This window comes from Pezoporus flaviventris, unplaced genomic scaffold (assembly GCF_033815535.1).
Source record: "Pezoporus flaviventris isolate CSIRO_AGI_PZ_B2104156 unplaced genomic scaffold, CSIRO_AGI_Pfla_v1 ptg000007l, whole genome shotgun sequence".
NCBI lineage: Eukaryota > Metazoa > Chordata > Aves > Psittaciformes > Psittacidae > Pezoporus > Pezoporus flaviventris.
In genome coordinates, this window is record NW_026892555.1 from 823,437 (window position 1) to 845,330 (window position 21,894).

Here is a 21,894-nt window from a genome sequence, read left to right on the forward strand (position 1 = left end):
TAAGGCATTGTTCCATGCTGAGATCCCCAAAACCTTGTTAAAATGATCTTGATCCCATAGTTGCAAACTGAGCTGTGGAGTAAGCATCTGTTGGGGTTTACTTCAAGAGCAGAACTGGGGTGCTACCAGCCATGAGTTGATTCGTGTCATTGCAGTGACCATCCTTGAGATGCTGCTTTAATCCCATAACACATCTTGAAGAGCTGGTGGATGACAGAGCCATGGGGGTCTCAAGGGGCAGTGGGGCAAAGAACGGCAGCAGGTGAGTTCTATGGGGCATGGAAGGGTATTTCTGGGGGGCCACCATAATGTTATCACACTTAGTGGTGGTGGCTCTGTTGGGCAGCTCAGCCCTGAAGTGATAAGCAGGGAAATCCCTTTAACTTCCATTTGGGAGCCCATTTTGGTGCTTTTGGACATAAGGTAGCATCACACCATGGTTTATCCTCACCCCCAAGGGGTTTGCTGAAGGAATGGCCTCTTTGGCCTCAGTGGGATATATTTGCCCTTGTCCATAGGAAGCGAAAGAGAGAGTCAGGGAATAAGGACGGGGAGCTGAAGGCACCCAGGAGAAAGGTGATGAAGGAGGAACCAGAGGAGATGCCATGCACAGTGGAGGTACTAGCCAATCCTTTCCATGCTCTGACCCTTGTGTCTGTCCTTATTGTTTTGTGGGCATCAAACCCAGTGCATGAGCTTCCTTCTCTTTTGTATTATCCTGGTGCACAGCCCTCTGTGGTAAAAGGGAAGAAGAAGAAGTCACTAGAGATGAAGGTGAAGCCGCTGCAGGAAAACATCATCAGCAGGTAACTCCTTGGTTGGATGGGGCTAGGATGGTGGGAATCAAGGAGGAAGTGGGAGCTGCAGGGGTTTGCCTCCTCCATACTAGGGTTCCCCATCTGGGTTCACCCCAGAGCCATCCATGGGAGTGCAGCGTCCATCTCTGCTCTCCCTGGTCTGCTTTGAGCATCAAAAAGGTGGCTTTTAATTGGGGAAAACCTTGTGTTCTTCTTCTCCTTTTTTGGCTAAGAAGCTCCCTAACGCAAGAGGCTGAAGAAGGGGAAGGACTCGGTTTGAGCCTGCAGGATGGGATCCAAGCAGAGGAGGGAGCTGCTTCTGGGTTGGTACGTGGTGGTCTCTGTGCCTAAGAGTTAAGGAGTACTCATGGGTTGCTGTTAAGGGAGCTGTGGGGATGGTGTTGTCTGACTTGTGGATCTGAAAGGGATCCTTTGAGCATGTTGGACTAAGTTAAACAGCAAAGCTCAGATTCAGGTGGTTTTGGGGTTGAAACAGTCATTGGAGTCTTGGAACAAGAGCATGAACTGGCATTAATAGGGAGCACCTGGGTGTCTATATCACTTTCCAAGCATGAGGCTGGGATAAGACTCACCCTCACAGCACCCCTTTCTGAGGCATTTGGTCTCCACTGCTGCTCCTGGATGATGCTAGGAGCACAAGTTCCCTCTCCGTTGTGCTTTGCCCACGCTATGTTACACTTATACCCCAAAACCCAGCAGAGATGCTTTTTCTCCTGCCCACCATGAGCCTCCATCCCTCTTGCAAACAGGGTCTGTAAGGTCAGCAAACCCTCCTGCATGGATGCTATCAATGCTGCAGCATTGAAACCCCTCAGGGGTGCCTGTGGTCCATGTCCTGGTGTTCCCAGTGCAAGCTCCAGGCATTTGCATGCAGGATATGTTTTGGAAGACCGTGGCTGTCTGCTCCTCAACTTCCCAACCCGATTGCTGACAGCACTGAAGGATTGTGAAGTCGAGAGCAGGCGTATTCCCAGGGAACAGAAGGTTATGCTGCTGTAACCAACCTGTAATTAAGTCAGGTTTTTCCCCCCCCTTTAATGAGTTTTAACCCAGCAGCTTCTCAGCAGCGGCTTTCAAACAAATCCCTGTGTGGTTTTGGCCTCCCTTGAAAGCCTTTGGAAGAGAAACTTGGGGAAGTTGGGATTTAGAACAAGAGCCTTGATGTGCTGGGTGAAGCTGGGATGGGTTTCAGGGTGCTGCATGGTCAGATGCAGAACAACCTGGCTTCAGCTTTGAAAACAAGTGTGCAAACCCTTCTGGTTGGAGTCCCCTCTGAGCTCATTTTCCTCGGGTCCTGTCTCCGTTTCCTCTATGTTTTCCTTTTCCTTTCTGCTTTCCCTTCTTTTCCTTGCCTTCTGGTCACCCTTGTTGTATTTCCCACCTTGTGGCTTTGCCCTCATCTCTCCTTCCCTCTTGCCATCTGCTGTAAGGGTCATTTAATCTTCTAAGGACCAAGCTGGTGTGGATGCACATAAGCTGCTGTTTCATGCATCTTTGTTTTGGAGCCCTCCCATCCCTTCTGTCCCTTATAGCAGCAACACGTCCAGTGAGCAGGTGCCTGAGGAGCAGTGAGACTTCACATGTATTTGCTCTGTAAAATACCTATTCAATGCTGTTGGAAGTCAGAAGGGGATTTCCTAAGCCCATAAAGCATCGAAGTTCTCCTTGTGCTTGGAAAAACACTTGGAAAAAGGTGGTTTGGGCTCCTGGTTCCTCACCAAGATGGATGAGGAAGGGGGGATGTCAATGGGACATGGGTATTGTTGCCTTGCTGGCTATCACAGGGGATGGGTGGTTGCTTGGGGTGATGCTGCTGTTGGGGTACCCATGCCAGCTAACCTCTCCCATATCAACACTTAATACCTTTCAGGAGGAGACTGATTCAACCCTGCACCAAGGGCCATCAGTGGGGCCAGAAGACTCTTCAAGGTGAGTTGGGCCACTTCCTGCATGCTTTTTTTGGCCAGAGAACTTTAAATTTGTCCTTTCTCTTTTTGCTGTGGGGTTGTACATCCCTGTTTTTCCTTCCTGTACCACTGAGCTGATGTATCCCTTCTGTATCCCTGTTGCTGACGCCTTCGTTGGGCGGCTTGGCCATGTCCTGGTGTCTTCAATGACTTTAAAGCCCACCAAAAACCATCACAAGTGGAATTTGGGGCCACAAATTGTGCTTTGTGCTTACCTGGATGTGAAGAAGGGCCATTCTCATTCTCTCTGGGAAGAGGAACCTGGCTTCCCAGCATGAGGCCATGCTTCCCAACTGCCCCTATTGAGGGATGCCACAGGAGGGGTGAAAGATGGGCAATGGTTCTGACTGGTCCACCACGGACTAGTGCAATGTCCTAAGCTCAGCTCTTTGAGGATGGAAATGGAGGCTCCTGTCCCCATACAACCTCCCCAAGGCTGCTGGAGTCAGCAGGCTGTGATTGCTCAGGTGCACATACCTACATAAATACAGAGGTAGGCGGTGGGGAAAAGCTGGTGGGGACAACCAGCCTCCCAAAACCTGGGAAAAGGCTGTTTCTTCCCTTTGCTCCATGCTAGATCTGGGCAGAGATAGGAAGCTGAGCTCATAAAGCTGGTCTTTAGCAGGCTAATCCTCTTTGCCTCTTAGAGACAGGGGCTTTCATGTCCAGTGAGAGGCCTCTAATAAGACCTTGTGGGGAAGGAGCCGATCCCAAGTGGTGGCAGGACCTTCTGAGTCATGGATGTGCTAATGAGATTGGAGGGGCTGAGTGTGTTTTGCTGGGACATTCACCCTAATGAGTTCAGTGGGGATTGTGTAAGATGTGTTCTGGCTGCAGGGAGACATCCAGGGCCTGGTTTGGTTATGAGGACTTGTTGCCTCCATCCTAAGCAGGCTCAAAGGCTTTCCGGAGCCCTGTGTTGCTCTGATGTCCCACAGGCTGGTAACTTAGCATCAGCCTAAATGGATTCTTATGACGGAGCCCAAAATCTCACTTGGTGTTGTAGAACCATGTCTATGGGATGGTTTGGCTAAAAGAAGAAACTGTGGGTCTTTGTGGTCACCTGGATGTGAAGGAGAACCATTGACATCCTCTCTGGGAGAGGAAACCTGGCTTCCCACCTCATTCCTGGGTAGCATCAGGCCATGCTTCCAAACTGGCCCTGCTAAGGGATGCCAGGAGGGGTGAAAGATGGGTCCTGGGTCTGGCCAGTCCATTATGGACTGATGTAAGGGCCTGAGCTCAGCCCTAAGCTTGCCTGGCATGGATTGGAGGAAAGTGGCTGTGGTTGGTCTGGATAAGCTGACTTGTTGGGCTTTTACTTTGGTGGTAGTGCTGATCACAAGCTGGAGATGGGATGCTCTGCATCCCGGCAGGCATCTTGCTCTGTTGGGAGGTGGTAATGACCCGTCAGGGACACGCCAAGCTTCCATGTGTGCAAGGGGACATTGTCACCTCAACCCTGTGGAGATGTAGGCTCAACCTGCAGGACATAAGCTTGGTTTAGGCTGTGTTTGCTGCTTTGCCATTCACGTCTTGCTTTGCTTTTTGGAACATGAGCGACTCAAAGATGAGTTTCCCACCTCCCTTTTTGACAGAGGAGAGACTGAGATGAGCTCTTAGGCAGAAGCTCTTCCCTGTGAGGGTGCTGAGGCGCTGGCACAGGGTGCCCAGAGAAGCTGTGGCTGCCCCATCCCTGGCAGTGTTCAAGGCCAGGTTGGACACAGGGGCTTGGAGCACCCTGCTCTAGTGGAAGGTGTCCCTGCCCGTGGCAGGGTTTGGAACTGGATGAGCTTTATGGTCCTTTCCAACACAAACCATTCTATGATAAGCTGCAACCTGGGGCCAGTTGCTGCTGCTTTGGGGTATCTCCACCTGCTGCAGCACCAGGGTGCTGCCATGCTTGAAGGGAAATGAGGACTTTACTGGGAGCATCCCCTAATTTTGCATGGAAGAGGTGGATGCTGCTGCTCACCAATGCAGTGAGAAGTGTCCGTGCTTCTGTTGTAGATCCCAGTGCAAACCTGGGAGAGCAGGACCTGCAGCAGGACAACAGCTCTTGGAGACCAAGGCTGGAGTTGGGGTAAGGAAAGCGGGGCAGGGGGACTGTCACTCCCTAAACCCAGTGCTGCACCGGGCACATCCCTTGGTACCTCCTCCTTTCACCTGGTCTTTGGGATAATCTCTCTCCATTCCCAGTGTCAAGGGAGGGGATTCTTCCCTTCTACTCTGCTCTGGAGCCAGGCTGAGAGAGCTGGGCTGGGGCAGCCTGGACAAGAGAAGGCTCCTGAAGGGGAGACCTGAGAGCAGCTCCAGTGCCTAAAGGGGCTGCAGGAAACCTGGAGAGGGGCTTTGGACAAGGGATGGAGGGACAGGCCAAGGGGAATGGCTTTAACCTGCCCGAGGGGAGACTGAGATGAGCTCTTAGGCAGAAGCTCTTCCCTGTGAGGGTGTTGAGGCCCAGAGAAGCTGTGGCTGCCCCATTCCTGGCAGTGTTCAAGGCCAGGCTGGACACAGGGGCTTGGAGCAAGCTGCTCTAGTGGAAGGTGTCCCTGCCTGTGGCAGGGGTTGGAACTGGATGAGCTTTAAGGTCCCTTCCAACTCAAACCATTCCGTGATTTCTTCCCTTATGGCTGCTTCCTGCAGGTCCCAAAGCCAAGTGATGGTGTTGCTGGTGAGGCTCCATCCCTCTCTGAAGAGCCTTTGGAGATGGATGTGGGGCTCACTGCTATGACGGGTGAGGAGAAGGAGCTGGACCTCCCTGTCCTACAGCAACAAGAGGATGCCCAAGGCCTGACAAGAAAAGAGAAGCAAGAGAGAAGGAAGCAGAAGGAAAAGGGATTGCTGGGAGAAAGAGGGAGGAAGGATAAAGTGGAGGAAAGAAAAAGAGGGAGGAAGGAGGATAAACTGGATAAAAGCCTTGGGAATGTGATGGAAAGCATCAAGGAGGAAAGTGCTGATGGGGACAGCAGTAAGACAAGGCGAAGGGGAAGAGCCAAGCAAGGGAGCAGCAAAAACACCCGGAAACAGGGTGGCATGAAGAAAAAGCAAAAGGGACAAGAGGGGAAGCGCAAGGAGGTTAAAAAGGTGCGAAAGATGGGGAAGAAGACAATAAAGAAGGAAAAGCTGGAAGAGGAGCAAGAGCTGGAGAAGGCAAATGAAGAGGAAGGAGAAAATGGAGTGGGAGATGAACTGGAGGAGAAAGATGGGGTGGGAAAGGGAAGTGAAAATAGGGAAGGGGTGAAGGAGGAGGATGAGAAAGGGGATGAAGGATGGGGTGAGACACAGAGTGCAGGTATCAAGGAGGAGGTGAAGGACGAGGAGGGTGAGGAAGGGAAGGGAGATGTGCCACGGAAAAGGAAGGTGAAAAAGGCAGAGAAGGAGATGGAGGAGAAGGGGGAGAAGAGTGAAGAGGAGGAAACCCCGAGGAAGAAGCCAAAGAGGGAATCTAAGGAAGAAGGAGGGGGAAAGAGGAATAAAAAGGCTAAAAAGAAGAAAGAGGAAGAAAAAGAAGCCACTGAAAACAAGTGGAAATGGTAAGTGTCCTGCATGCCTTGTGCCTGTGGGCAGGTCTGACCCTAATGCAATTGGGGGTTTAGCTTTATTTCTTAGGGTAAAGCTTCAGCTTTTTTCTTACTATATCTTGGTAACAATATATTTATATAATTTTATATAAATTTTATATAAATTATTTATGTTTATATAACTGTATTTTAACTTCTCTGCTGTGTTTTAACCCTCTAACTCAGCGCTTTTGGCAGGAGGAAGAGGGTAAGGGAACACAAGGGTTTGCATCCACAATAATACTTGTATAATAGTATGCTTCAGCCTTATAACAGCACATACAATATGTTTTCCTCCTGAAAGTGGTTTTGCTGATGCCCACCCAGGGAAGGGAGATGCTCGTGGCTGGTGAAAGAGATGATTTACACACACCCCTGTAATAAAACCACTTCTAAGACAGTGGGACCTATAACAGGGAGGTGTAGAGAGGCTTCATTTACCTTTTTGCCTCCTTTTGCAGCAGTTTTTGGATGATCCAGGCAAGCTTTCCTGATAGGAGAGCACTGGGAAGGGCTGTATTTGCCTTTGTAGGTGGCTGGGAGCAGTGGCTTTAGCCACATGGTGTCACTGTCGCCCAGAGCACCCCAATACCTAAAGATAAAGGAGCATTTAGGGAGCTGGATGATTTAGAGCCGGTTGCAAACCCGACCTGCGGGGAGCTTTTAGGTTGTTACCTCGCCCAGGGGTGTCTGTGGATGCCTAGACCTATGGGATGGCTCTTGGGATGGCATGCATCCTGGGATGCATGCATCCCAGGATGGCATGAAAAATGAGACTAAGCAGCTTCTCTTCCTATATAATGCCTTGCTTGGAGGGGCTGGCACAGAGGCAAGAGGCTGGTACATGGCATCAGCCCAATTTGGGGCAGTTTTACCCCAAAACACATGCAAGGACTACACTTCCCATAATGCACTGCCATGCCACATGGGAAGTGCCACAACCTGCGCTGCTCGAGCACGTTGATGCCCTCTCATAGCGATGCCTCCGGTGGTCCCACCGCCGCCGTGCCCGGGTGGGTAGCAGGATGCTTGCGATGACCCGAGCATCCATCCGCCCGCATCGGATGCTCTGTGCGTGACTGGTGCCATGTACCGGCATCTCGCCTCCTTGCTGCTTGGCCGCGGGGTCCATCACCCCAGTTTGCCTGCGGTTGGGCTCGGGGGGCTGTGGTAGGTGAGTGAAGGTGATGCTCTGATGGGATGGGCGTTTGAATAGGTTTGGGAGGAGAAATGAAGCCATTCTGTGTCCTGCAATCACTGCTGCAGCGTCCTGCTCATCCCCTTTGTGGCTGCCTGCCTCCACGATGCTTTTAGCCAAATTTTCTGTAGCTTGTTGGGTTTTCTTTATCTTTCCCTATGCTTTCCTGGCACGTTTCATTGTTTGATGATGCAGTCGGTGTATTCCTCCGCGGTTCCTAATGGGGAGGAGAGCGGTCAGAAGCGCTTCCGGGGCGCTGCTGAGCAAGAAACGCAAACTCGGCCTTAAATAAGTTGGGAAAGACCTTTGATATCGTCAAGTCCAGCCACCAACAGGGAGCGTTTCCTTCCCTGGGGTGAAATCCTTGTGTTTTTTTTTTTTCCAGAAATCCTTGTGTTTTTTTTTTTCCAGAAATCCTTGTGTTGTTTTTCCAGAAATCCTTGTGTTGTTTTTCCAGAAATCCTTGTGTTGTTTTTTCCAGAAATCCTTGTGGTGTTTTTCCAGAAATCCTTGTGTTTTTTTTCCAGAAAGCCTTGTGGTGTTTTTCCAGAAATCCTTGTGTTGTTTTTTCCAGAAATCCTTGTGTTTTTTCCCCAGAAATCCTTGTGTTTTTCCAGGGATGTTGGGGTTAAGGGGCTGGTGCAGAGCCCCAGGGTAGGGATCCTGTGCACTGGTGTCAGCAGCACTTTAACCTCTGGTTATCTCTTTTAATGCTATTCTGATCTTGAGAGTGGGTGTTACATGTTATATATAGTACATATATATATGTTACATATATATACTATATGTTTGTTATTTTAAATGCCTTTTAAAGCCTAATCTCGCAGCTAATGTTTGCAGTGACATTAAAATCCTGCTTGTTCTGGATGGGGGAGATGCAAGAACATCTTACTTGCTTTAAGATCATGGGTATAATGTTAAATTTGTGTGTGGCTCATCTCTGGCCTATGCACATGAACCTCTGAACCTTGTTTTATCTGGGTCTGGGTGCTCCTTAATAAGAAAAGGAGGCAGTGAGGGTTAGGGAGGGAAGAGAAGGTATGATTTAGTGCTTGCAGCTCCTATGCAAACTAAGCAGCCTTTGTGGTCAGCAATGGGGTCTCTGCCTATGCCCAGTGTTTGGTTGACTGAGCCATCCCTTCATTCTCCCTATGTATCCCTTTATGTCACCACACCAAGTATGTCTCCTCCTTCAAGACCCCTTCCCCTAGGTTCTATTGCAGTCTTCCTTGTTTGAAAGAATGGGGTAACTGAGGCAGGAGCAGAGACAACAGCATTTTACCCGGGTTTTATGGCAACCATCGCTGCTCAGAGCATCTTCTCTTGGGAGAAGATCCCAGACTCCATGGTTGGGATGCTCTCATGGGTCCCTGTGCACTTGTCCCAGGTGGGAAGAGGAGAAGAAAGAAGATGGGATAAAATGGATCCAGCTGGAGCACCGAGGACCCTACTTTGCCCCCCTCTATGAGCCGCTGCCTGAGGATGTGCAGTTCTATTATAATGGTACGTCCACCTTCTAATGGGACCTGGGCATGTGGAGTTGTCCTCTGCCTGCCCAAAGAGCCACTGTCTTCTCTTCTGTAAGGGGGGAAGTATTGCAGACCACACACTGTTATCCAATGGGATATTTAGGCCCTTTAAAGCCAGAACCCTGGCTTGAAGCTGGAGGGGTTTGCACACAGTAGCAGATATAGGGTTACCAGGGAGCTAATGAGCCCTGATGGCTGCAGGGTGCTTCATGCATGCCAGCCCATGCAGAGCACCCCAAGCAGGGTGAGGGCTCCTATGCAGCTGTTTGCAGCTGGTTTTATGGTGTTGTAATGCAGCCATGTGTGAATCTGGGACGTGCACCTCTGTTCACAGCCTCTCCTGGATGCAGAACATGCAATGGGGGGTCTAGACCCCAAGTTGCCTGAGGAGAAGCAATGCATCTTGATGCTGTTGTTTGAAATCCTTATGTACCTGCTGTGAAGATGTTTATTTCCTCCAGACCACATTTATTTCCTCATTAAGATGCCTTTTGGGTTTGAGCTTAAAGGCAGCTCCTGATGGTTTCCCTACAAGCCAGGAAAATGGGATTTAGCTTTTGAGATGCAGTTTGCCTGTCCCATGGCCTTAGTGACTGATAATGCATCACTTGCCCACCAAGAGGCTGCAGGGTTTGGCTGGGCTGCTCCAAGCTCCTGGTCATGGTTCCTGACGTCCCTGTGCATCACACTGCAGCACCTTAGTGCATCAGTGAGGGGCTGAGATCAACAGGACAGGTGCTTGGTTTCCTCGTGGGCTGTTTTCTCCTTCCCTCTCTCAGCTTCATCCCTCAGCTGTTTTCTAACAAATGGAGGGGAAAAACACATAAAGGACTAAAGGACTTGACCAAGGGATGCCAGAAATGGGAGGGAACCTCAGTCCCGTAGGATCTTGGTCCTCCTAAGCCCCCTCAATGGGCTTCCTGTGCATTATGGACTTTGTAGAGCAGAAAAAGGAAGAAAAAAAAGGCCAATTTGGGAAAATTAAGCGTCTGGTAATGCTGTCACCAGAGGGCACTGCTGGGACATCTATGTGGTTGTCGAACTTGGCTCTATGAAGAGGAACCCCGGCAGCTCTGTGTGGTCCTTGCATGGGGTTTGCGCTTTATTCTGAGCTGCTGGAGACCCATCTGTGTGTTGTGTGCATGCAGGCTGGTGGCTTTGGCCTGGGATATTGGGTGGTGATGGGTCACCAAAGGTGTCACCATTCCTGGATGGAAAAGGTTGGTTGCGGACAGGCAACAACGCAAAGTAGGAAGGCACCATGGCTGGGCTGGTGTATGGAGGTTGTTGTGAGGCTCCTGTAAGGCTGTGAGCCAGTGTGCACTGCAGTTGAGGTGGAGGTCAGGAACCCCAAACCCCACAGTGTGTGGTGCAGGAGAGAATGGAACCACTCCCTGGAGCTCTGCAGGGGAACAAATGGGCTGCCCCATCCCTGGCAGTGTTCAAGGCCAGGTTGGACAGGGCTTGGAGCAACCTGGTCTAGTGGAAGGTGTCCGTGCCCATGGCAGGGGTTGGAACTGGATGCTCTTAAGGTCCCTTCCAACCCAAACCATTCCATGATTCTATTCTATGATTTCCACTCCTCTGGAGAAGATGAAGGGTGTGTTTGCAGGTTTGCTGCAGCAGCATCCCACAGGGGATGCTGAAGTCCTGCCAGTGTCTGTTCTCACCCCTCATCCCTGTTTGGGCACTGTTGAGCATGAGGGTTCATCAACCAATTGCTTGGAGGAGCTGTGGGGTTGAGCTGTCCCCATCACTGATGCTAAAGGTCCTCTCCCTTCCCAGGGAAACCCCTGAAGCTGAGCCTGGCCACAGAGGAAATTGCCACTTTCTATGCCAAAATGCTTGATCACGAATATACAACCAAAGAGATCTTCCAGACCAACTTCTTCAATGACTGGAGGAAGGTACCTACCCTCCTTAATGTCTATCCTCTGCATTAAACACTCAGCATTAAACCTGTTGTCCCCAGGTAGATCTTAGAATACAGTGTGGGATGGAGGGGATGAGTTTTGTGGCTTATAATGGTAAGATTCTAAATGATACGGTTTATTTCCTTATGGGTTTGGACCAGGGCTTGCTGCCTGCAGCATCCTTGAGGGCTTCACACTGTGTTCCCTCTGAGGTTTAGTGATGCTACATAAGAAAGTTGTTGCTGGGACTTGCAGATAACATCACAAATCATAGTATCATAGAATAGTTTGGATTGGAAAGGACCTTAAGATCATCCAGTTCCAACCCCCTGCCATGGGCAGGGACACCTCACACTAAACCGTATCACCCAAGGCCTCGTCCAACTTGGCCTTGAACACCATCAGGGATGGAGCATTCACAACCTCCCTGGGCAACCCATTCCAGTGCCTCACCACCCTAACAGGAAAGAATTTCTTCCTTATATCCAATCTAAACTTCCCTTGTTTCAGTTTGAACCCGTTACCCCTTGTCCTGTCACTACAGTCCCTAATGAAGAGTCCATCCCCAGCATCCCTATGTTCCTCTAAAGGATTAACCTCGTGGTCCCAAAGCTCAGTCCCCAAATAAAAGCAGGACCTTACTAGGGCCAGTTTATGTCCCCAGACACCTTCGGTGCTGCTTGCTGTCATGCTTAGGGACCACCTGTGTCCACAGCAGAGGTTAGAGTTTGCTCTGCTCCAGACCTGGCTGTGTTCTGCTGCTCTGGGTGCAAGCTCAAGTGTCCACATGCAGCCTGCCCTCCTGCCATGGCAGCTCTGTGTGCCCTTAGGGTGGATGGAGTGGGATAGATGTGATAGCTGCTTCCTGCTGGGCTTCCTGAGGAACTGGCACGTTCTAACAACCCAGAGATAACCTGTGTCCTGGGCTGCATCAAAAGCTGGTTGAAGGAGGTGATCCTGCCCCTCTGCTCTGCTCTCGTGAGACCCCACTTGCAGCACTGTGTGCAGTTCTGGTGTCCTCAGCATAAGAAGGACATGGAGCTGTTGGAGCAAGTCCAAAGGAGGCTACGAGATTGAACAGGGGCTGGAGCACCTCCTGTATGGAGCCAGGCTGAGAACACTGGGGCTGTTGAGCCTGGAGAAGAGAAGCTGTGTGGAGACCTCAGAGCAGCTTCCAGTGTGTGAAGGGGGGTACAAGGATGCTGGAGAGGGACTCTTCATCAGGGACTGCAGTGATAGGACAAGGGATAATGGGTTCAAACTGAAACAGGGGAAGTTCAGGTTGGAGATAAGGAAGAAGTTCTCACTTCAGTGAGGATGCTGAGGCACTGGCACAGGGTCTCCAAAGAAGCAGTAAATGCTCCATCCCTGGCAGTGTTCAAGGCCAGGTTGGACACAGGGGCTTGGAGCACCCTGCTCTAGTGGAAGGCGTCCCTGCTCATGGCAGGGGTTGGAACTGGATGATCTTAAGGTCCTTTCCAACCCAGACTGTTCCATGTAGGTCTCCTTCCTTATGTGTGAAGGAGACTCATAGGCAGCAGCTGTGTGTGGAGTCCCTTTTGCCTCCTGGCTTTGCCCATCCCCTCTCTCCTCTTGCTCAGGAGATGACCTCAGCGGAGCAGAAGATCATCAAGGACCTGGACAAATGCGACTTCAGTGAGATCCACAAGTACTTCGTGGACAAAAATGAGGCACGGAAAGCGCTCCCCAAAGAGGAGAAGCAGGTGAGCACTGTTTCCTATGGCATCCGGGACTGGCTGGTAAGGTTTGGGACCAGCCTGGGGTATTTTGGCTCCTGCTTCTCTCCTTTCTTCGTGTTACGCCCTGTCCTGTTTGCCCTTTGGACTCTCTCTGTCCCCATGACCATCACCCTCCTCTTCATTAAACTGCATCTGTAGATCCTGCGTGTCCTGTAGTTTTGTAGGGTTCCCCTCATCCTTGGACGATGGTTTGGGGTCCTGCTTGGTCTAGAGATGGTGGAACTTGCTAACAGGGTGGTGGCACGTAGGCTTGTTCCATCACCATATTGCATTGGGAAGGCATCATTGTGAGTGTTTGCAAAGTAAGTGGAGATGAGCTGTGCTGGGGGATTGGATTTGGACCCATGTTTCCTCTAACCCTTTGAGCTCTGTGCCTTTCGAGCATCCCTAGGGATGCTGATAGGTAGTCTCAAGTTATGGGGTTTCGGCATACGGGGTTTCGGCATCATCCCATGGGATGATTGTGGTGTGATGCTCATTCCAGAAGCTGAAGGAGGAGGCAGATAAGATCCAGGAGGAATATGGGTATTGCATCCTGGATGGGCACCGGGAGAAGATAGGCAACTTCAAAACCGAGCCGCCAGGGCTCTTCCGTGGCCGTGGTGACCACCCCAAGATGGGGATGCTGAAGAAAAGGATCATGCCAGAAGATGTTGTCATCAACTGCAGCAAGTGAGTTGCTATGGGAAGAGCTGTGGGGCTGCTTTTGGGACTGGGGTGAGCACCGCACCTCTACCTACGGCTCCCATGGGGTTTTGCTACCTCCTACAGTCACTCCTTTGCACACCCTGAGGTTTGAACTTGGTGCTCGATGGTGCTCTTTTATCACCTCCACAGGTGTGCTTTGCAATTAGGTCTGACTTTTGGTTTCTTTATCAGTGTACGGTGGGCAGGAAGCTGCTAGCGCAGCTCCCATCTCCCTGGTGCCCACACTGTTCACCCAACATTAACTGCGAGCACTGCAGTGCTCCTGTGGTCTCTCTGAAGAAGGGCCAACTGCGTATTCTTTCTGTGCTCCTCTCCCAGATGAAGCACGTTGGGAATGGCTTTCCTCCTAAACAAGAGTCCCTTTTGGTGCCTGGAAGCATCATGATACTCACTGGAGGGAGGGACAGCAGTGACTGATTTAAGAGGGTTTGCCCTCTAAGTTACTGGAGTTGGATTGGTCTTAAACCATCCATATGAAGGCATTGTGACCTTGATTTAAAACACCTCCCCACCAGCCAGCAAGTCCTCCTGTCTTCCTCAGCACCCAAATGAGAAAGACCTGATCATAGAATGGTTTGGGTTGGAAAGGACCTCAAGATCATCCAGTTCATGTTGTGGAGCAGTTCTGGTTGGGCTGTGTGTTTACTATAAGCAGTACTACAACATCTTGATCATCCTTGGCTGACTGTGAAGAAAGGGTTGAGCTGATGACCTGTTTCTTCCTGGTCTGAGGGCTGTAACCCTGCTCTGCCCACAGGGACTCCAAGATCCCTGAGCCCCCACAAGGACACAAGTGGAAGGAGGTGCGCTGCGATAACACCGTTACCTGGCTGGCCTCGTGGACAGAGAACATCCAGCACACACTGAAGTACATCATGCTGAACCCCAGCTCCAAGCTGAAGGTTGGAGGGATGCTGCTGTTCAGGCAGAGCTGGTGCCTTTTGGACCACTGGCTTTTAGTCAGGGGGAAAGATCAGGGGAAAGTGGAGAAGTGGGTTCTACGTCACCAAAAACATACTTTTCCACCCCAAAAAGGGCTAAGCTAAACTGGTGTGCCATTGGGTGATGGGGGGAAAGGGCAGAGATGCCTGTTAAGCATCAATCCTATTCAGTGAGATGGCTTGCTACTTGCAGAGCCATCCCTGTGCCATACTGCTTGTGTGTCCAGGGAAGGATGTTGAAGGCCAGACAAGGGCTGAGAGGACCAGAGTCAATGGGGTTGAATTCATTTCTGCTATTAAATGGGTGGTAGGGGAGGTGGGATCAGTCTATAGTGCCATGGAAGTGAGTGAATGCTTTCTGGGGAGGGAAAGGTGATTTAAAGCAATTTCCAGTCCTCAAAGCAATCAAGGACACTGCATGGAAGTTGGGCACAGCTGAAGTGCATTGTGTCAGTCCATGGTGGTATCCAAGCAGCAGTGGTCATGGCCATGCAGTGCTTGACCATTTGGCTCTGTGCTAGCTGATGGAGGACACCAGACTATGAGCAGCTCAGACTTGTCCAGGATCCCAAACCCAACCAGTCAGCAGAGGGCACAGAAACCCAATGGGAATTGTTTCTGCTCTGATTTTGCCACTTCATGGGTCTTAGGAACACAATGGGATTTGGGCGGTATTTAGGTTTTGGAGGTGTTCCCAGAGCAGGGCTTGACTGGTTGGGGTGGAAGGAAGATGGGGCACTGGTGAAGGAGTCTCTGCCTGTGTTTCCAGGGGCAGAAGGACTGGCAGAAGTATGAGTTAGCTCGGCGCTTAAAGGATGTTGTCCACAAGATCCGTGCTCAGTACCAAATCGATTGGAAGTCCAAGGAGATGAAGGAGCGGCAAAGAGCAGTGGCCCTTTACTTCATTGATAAGGTATCCATGGTCTCACCTGGCTTCCAGGTCCCCATTGCTCCAGTCCCTGATGAAGAGTCCCTCTCCAGCATCCTTGCAGCCCCCTTCAGACACTGGAAGCTGCTCTGAGGTCTCCACGCAGCTTCTCTTCTCCAGCCCCAGATAACCTCAGAAAGGGGAGCTGGGCTGGGTAACCTGTGGTCTCCTTCCAGTTGGCCCTGCGAGCTGGCAATGAGAAGGAGGAAGGTGAGACCGCAGACACAGTTGGCTGCTGCTCCCTGCGTGTGGAGCACATCAGGCTGCACCCCGAGCTGGATGGGCAGAAGCACGTGGTGGAGTTCGACTTCCTTGGGAAAGACTCCATCCGTTACTACAACAAAGTGTCCGTGGAGAAGCCGGTGAGGGGGGCAGAAGTGGAGGCAGTGACCAACATCACAACTTAGTGCAGTGTTAGATGGGTGGCTCAGTTCATTCAGGGATCACCAGCCCCAAATCTGCATTGAAACCTCTTCCAAAGATGCCTCCTGGCTCTTAACACCGTGATGGCAGCATGTGCTTGACATGCAACAGGGCTGGGTGATGCCACACAGGTACTAACCCTGTCCTGAAGATGAGGACACACAGTTGTTAACCCTGTCCTGGACAAGCATAGGGGTACAGCTTTCACGGTGCTGAAGGTTTCTAGCCCATAAACCATCAGAGAAGTCCTGTCTCCTCCTGGAGCATCCTCAGTTGACTGGTGGGCATTAGGACTTGAACTGTCCTCATTGGTATCTTGCTCTTTTGCTTTGCCCTTGGGGTAGATGACTTTAATGGTGTTTGTGGGGCAACTGGAGTGCCAGGGATAGCAGAGATGGGGGAAAACAGCCTGTGAAACCAGTGACTTTGGGGGTCTATGAAGTTGGGAAGGTTGGAGGTGTGGTAGGATGTGTATTACGAGTCTGAATAAGGGACTATCTGAATGAGGACACTGATGGAGATGAGATGTCTGGGAGTAGTTTGCTCTTGTCCCTGACCAGAGCCATCCTTTCCTCTTCTTTTAGGTGTTCAAGAACCTGAAGCTGTTTATGAAGAACAAGAGCCCTGCAGATGAGCTCTTTGACAGGCTCAAAGTGAGTTGGTACATAGAATCATAGAACAGTTGGGGTTGGAAGCTTTTAAAGCAGCACTGATGGCCCAGAGGGAGTAGAAACAAACCCATGACGCCCTTGTCCAGCCTGTGGTGTTGCATCACTGGCACCCCTTACCCTGGTTTTAACTATCTCCCCTCCAGAGGCATCACTGTAACTGTTGGAACAGGCTGTTGGGATGCTGTGATATCTTTCTCCATCCTCTTTCTGCACTGGTAGCATCTCTGGTTCTCTGCACCCACGAGTTACCTGTGTCCCTGCTGAGGAGGTGGCTTTCTGCTCCTTCCCTCCTCTAACTCATCTGCTTGGGCTCTATTTTTACCCTGGGAACACTTGCCCACACATACGTTGCTCGGGGCATTGCTGGAGGTGTCAAACCTCAGCTCTTTGCTTTTACACCTCGCTGGGGCTCAGCAGAAGTGTGAGAGGCTGCAGGAGCATAGGGATGCTGGGGAGAGGTGCTGCAGCCTTCCTGCACAAGCTGCACCCCTCCAAAACCCTCCTCCCTCCTCTTCCTCAGTATGGGAAATAGAAAGCTGCCACCCATCACTCTGCCTGCATCACCTACAAAGCTACTTGCCCATCTTGCTAGTGAAGAGCCTGCTCTTGTCTGGTTATGTAGCATTTATGTGGGACAGGCTTTCTTGGTACAAATAAGGTGTAATTCAAACCACAGATAACTTAGCATCTCCTGTTTCCAGTCCTAATGCAGCCCCATGTGCTCCATAGAACAGAGATCAGATATGATGTATGTCAGATGTGAGATGTGTCCTTTTGGACATGGATGAGCAGAAATTGTTGACTCTCTACTCTGGTGAGACCCCACTTGAAGCATTGTGTGCAGTTCTGGTGTCCTCAACATCAGAAGGACATGGAGCTGTTGAAGCAGGTCCAGAGGAGGCCACGAGGATGCTCAGGGGCTGGAGCACCTCCTGTATGGAGCCAGGCTGAGAACATTGGGGCTGTTGAGCCTGGAGAAGAGAAGCTGCGTGGAGACCTCAGAGCAGCTTCCAGTGTCTGAAGGGGTCTGAAGGTTTTATTGTCACAACTTCTGTTTGTTCTCTTCCTTCCTTTCCCCCACACTTGTCTTGTTGTCCTCCCTCCAGACATCCATCCTGAACAAACACCTCCAGAATCTGATGGATGGTTTGACTGCCAAAGTGTTCAGGACCTACAACGCCTCCATCACCCTGCAGGAGCAGCTCAAGGCCCTTACTAACTGTGAGTTACTAACAGTGTGTGTGGTATCACCAACTGCTTTGTGTGACCAATGGGCTCAGCCATGTCTGTCCATCCTTTTGGGTCCCTAGGTCCTCTCCTTGGTAGGTGATGCTCCACATTGTAGGGTGCATTGTAAGTTATGTACCACAAAACTTAAGGGAGCATACAGAAGGTTGGCAACTGTGCTAAGTGAGAAATAGCTACTTTCTCTGACTAATAGTCATGATGGGAGTCGTGGAGGGTCACGATAGTCACGATGGGAGTCATGGAGGGTCATGATAGCCACGATGGGAGTCATGGAGGGTCATGATAGCCACGATGGGAGTCATGGAGGGTCATGATAGCCACGATGGGAATCATGGAGGGTCATGATAGCCACGATGGGAGTCATGGAGGGTCATGATAGCCACGATGGGAGTCATGGAGGGTCATGATAGCCACGATGGGAGTCATGGAGGGTCATGATAGCCACGATGGGAGTCATGGAGGGTCATGATAGCCACGATGGGAGTCATGGAGGGTCATGATAGTCACGATGGGAGTCATGGTGAATCACATAGTCACGATCCTTCCCCCTTTCCTTGCATTGCTGGTTGGTGGCATTATCTTTGCCTGCCTTGGATATTGTGCTTCATCGCTCATGCATCACTCAGTGATGCTCAAGTGTCCTTTTCCACAGCCAGTATTGTTCTCCCTTGGGAAAGGCAAACAACTGGCTGTTGGTTTGTTCCCTGCCTTTCCTGACTTCCCAACTATATCCCAGAGACATGGTGATGCTTCCATTTCCTTCCAGCTGAAGACAGCGTTGCAGCAAAGCTCCTCGCCTACAACCGAGCTAACCGAGCGGTGGCCATCCTGTGCAACCATCAGAGGTCTACACCAAAAACCTATGAGAAATCAATGCAAATCCTCCAGACCAAGGTGAGACAGACCAAACAAGAGCCCCAGACATGATCTTCCCTCTGATGTGTTCTTTTTGGGGGTTAGAGGAGGCAGGGGATGGAGAGAGGGAGGGAGAATAACCTGATGCCTAAGGAGATCACATTTATCAAGCATGACAGAGGATGAACCAGGAATAGAGGCCTTTTTAATCAGTCCAGAGACAGCAGCAACACAGGGGTAGAGAGGGGTAGGGTAAGTTCAAGTGCTGGATGAAGCAACCTGGGACAGGGTTTGGGTGGTTTTTCATAGAATCATAGAATGGTTTGGGTGCAAAGGGACCTTAAAGCTTATCCAGTCCCAGCCCCTGCCATGGGCAGGGACACCTTCCACTAGAGCAGGTTGTTCCAAGCCTCATCCAACCTGGCCTTGAACCCTGCCAGGGATGGGGCAGCCACAGCTTCTCTGGGCACCCTGTGCCAGCGCCTCAGCACCCTCACAGGGAAGAGCTTCTTCCTTATATCCAACCTGAACTGCTCCTGTTTCAGTTTAAACCCATCACCTCTTTTTCTGTCCCTATTTTGCAAGATGCTAAGAAATGCTTGAGCTCCAAGTGCTGCAGGGGTGAGTTGTTGGGGATAGAGTAGGGCTCATAAGTGAGGAGTTGTGTGTCAAATGAAAGAAGAGGGGGAGAAGACCATGGGCTGACTTTGTGTTTACCCGCACAGATCGATGCCAAGAAACAGCAAGTGGAGGAAGCCCAAGAAGAGCTGAAGAAAGCTGAAGATGAGTTCAATGACACAAAAGATCCCAAAGCAGAAGCGTGAGTGACTCTTCCTTACAGCCCTCTTGTGCAGAGGGATCTCAGTTCAGATGGAGATGGTGTGGTCATACACCCGATGTGCAGCTTGGGTACCTCTTGTCCCATGGCAGCCTGGTAGATGGGTCAAGGTCTTGTGGATGATTCAACAATAGGATTGTATAGAGCTTCTTCAAGGAGAATTCCTTTGTGATAGGGCAACCTCACTGAATACTGTGACTTCAACCCAAGTTAGTGGCTTGGGCTTATCCTACAAATGCCATGGTGCATGAGATTGGAGCCGGGGATATGCAGACTGGCCTTGATGCATGTTTTCTTGAGGGATGCTTGAGTGGGAGATTGTAGCCTGATCTCTGCAGGAATCACAGAATCACAGAATGGTTTGGGTCGGAAGGGACCTTAAGATCATCCAGTTCCAACCCCCTGCCATGGGCAGGGACACCTCACACTAGACCATGTCACCCAAGGCTCTGTCCAACCTGGCCTTGTACACTGCCAGGGATGGAGCATTCACCACTTCTTTGGCTCATTGCATGGGGTCTGTCCAGATTTGCTCCCAACCTTCCAAAACCCAACTGTGACTTAATTCCTGAAGATAGGAGGAGGCTGGAGGAGAGAAACAAGGCTTGTATGTTGACTTCTGCTGTTGGGGTTTCCTGTTTCCCTGTGTTAGTGAGTTGCAGAGCAGGTTATCAGAGGCAACTCTTGCTCATGGAGCCTGGATTTGAGGAAGATGGTCTTTGCATGCTGGTCTTTGTGCTTGCCCAGCCTTGATTGTGATAGCCTTTATTAAGGTGTCTTATCAGGTCAAAGTACTTGAGAAACAGATTAGTGTTGAATGGCATCTTTAACTGCCGTTCTGGAGTGTTTCTAGGTTCGGGTCTTACAGCACATAACGTCAGTGTAGAGACTAAACTGAAGCTCATTGGCTTCCCATCATGTGTTCACACAGCACCAGACCAGGAGAACTCTGTGTTTCACCTCTGTTTCTTTTCCCCTTTACCACGCTGTCTGTGGTGTTCTTCCTTTGCCCTTAGCAATGTGGAGAAGAAGAAGAAGTTGAAGCAGCTGGAAGAGCAGCTCGCCAAGTTGAATGTCCAGGCCACAGATAAAGAGGAGAACAAGCAGATAGCTCTGGGCACATCCAAGCTGAATTACCTGGACCCCAGGATTAGTATAGCTTGGTAAGTGTTGGGCATCCCATGGGGTAAACATTCCTTCAGGGATGTGCAGATACAATCATGGAATGATTTGGGTTGGAAAGGACCTTAAGATCATCCAGTTCCAGTGGGCAGGGATGTCTCACACTAGACCATGTTGCCCCAGGCTGTGTCCAGCCTGCCTTGAACACTGCCAGGGATAGGGCATTCCAAAGCTAAGGCTTCCCTTGCTGCAAGTAACTGGTTGCAGGATGTTCCTTCTGGGTTTAGGGCAAGAAGAGGTCCCTTTGCATGTCTTCATTGGCATTGACACAAAGCTAATTCCTTGAGGAGCTTGGGGCTGAAGGAGTTTGGGTGAAAGATGCTGCACCCTGAGCCGAGGACCACTGTGGTGGGAGCAGGGTGGGATGAGGGCAGCACATTCCAACTGATGCGTTTGGGTTCAGGCTGAAACAGGGGAAGTTCAGGTTGGAGATAAGAAGTTCTTTACTGTGAGAGTGGTGAGGCACTGGAATGGGTTGCCCAGGGAGGTTGTGAGTGCCCCATCCCTGTCAGTGTTCAAGGCCAGGTTGGACAGAGCCTTGGGTGACGTGGTTTAGTGTGAGGTGTCCTTCCCCATGGCAGAGGTTGAAACTGGATGATCTTAAGGTCCTTTCCAACCCAAACCAGTCTGTGATCCCATGTTTTGTATAGGTGTAAGAAGTTTGGTGTGCCCATTGAGAAGATCTACAACAAGACACAGAGGGAAAAGTTTGCCTGGGCGATCGACATGACCACTGAGGACTTTGAATTCTGAGATGATGCCCTTCCTGTTACCTCGTGCTCCTTTGGTGCTATTGGAAAGCTGGTTTTGTATGTTCTGCGTGGTCATTGCAGGCAATGGGGCTGGGGTTTGCCTAATGAAGGAGTTTGAGATGGGTATTTTGTGCCTTTCTTTGGATACAAAAGCAAACACCAGGTTTCTGGTTGAACCAGGTATTGCTGCATTGTGACGCTCATCCCGCCTGCAGTGACTTTGATGTGAACTTTTAATCCCTCTTCAGAGTAGCCAAGTGCTTTGGATCTTTTCTTTCCCTTCTCCAGAGTATGGGAAGAAGTTTGAATGAGAGCTTTAATTGTGCTTATAAACAAGATTAGATCTAATCCTATCTCCTTGATGTAGTGGAGCTGTGCTGCCCTTTTCAGACTCTCTGAATCAGTTCAATGGGGAAATATAAGGCAACGACAGCACCAAGTACAGGACCTGGGCTTGGGTCAGGGATGCAATGGGAGGAAGGGAAGAAGGGTTTTACATGCGAGGGTGGTTCGTGACTTTTCTCCTCCAGGAGAAAATGGTGCCATTGCACAAACAGAATTAAAAGGGAAAAATGCTGTGGGAGGGAGTGAATGTCAGGG

At 50.5% G+C, this 21,894-nt stretch overlaps 1 protein-coding gene across 3 annotated transcripts; it reads left to right on the top strand.

Annotated features, from left to right (window-relative positions):
- Positions 1-206: 206 nt before the first annotated feature.
- TOP1MT (DNA topoisomerase I mitochondrial) lies at positions 207-21,647 on the top strand. Of its 3 annotated transcripts, XM_061447593.1 has the most exons (19): positions 207-262; positions 519-618; positions 730-806; positions 1,034-1,124; positions 2,692-2,747; positions 4,796-4,868; positions 5,432-6,321; positions 8,934-9,049; positions 10,861-10,982; positions 12,590-12,712; positions 13,233-13,420; positions 14,214-14,358; positions 15,167-15,310; positions 15,502-15,687; positions 16,333-16,401; positions 17,526-17,640; positions 18,434-18,561; positions 19,248-19,342; positions 20,377-20,527. In XM_061447593.1, exons 1-19 carry the CDS (start codon positions 222-224, stop codon positions 20,525-20,527), a joined length of 2,910 nt encoding a protein of 969 aa, XP_061303577.1. In that variant the 5' UTR covers positions 207-221. The 3 variants fall into 3 exon arrangements, with proteins under 3 accessions (XP_061303577.1, XP_061303576.1, XP_061303578.1); XM_061447592.1 differs by lacking the exons at positions 207-262; positions 519-618; positions 730-806; ... (1 more) ...; positions 2,692-2,747; positions 4,796-4,868 and adding an exon at positions 21,193-21,647 and having other exon boundaries at positions 5,931-6,321; positions 20,377-20,523; XM_061447594.1 differs by lacking the exons at positions 207-262; positions 519-618; positions 730-806; ... (2 more) ...; positions 4,796-4,868; positions 5,432-6,321 and adding exons at positions 7,264-7,522; positions 21,193-21,647 and having other exon boundaries at positions 20,377-20,523.
- The last annotated feature ends 247 nt before the right edge of the window (positions 21,648-21,894 follow it).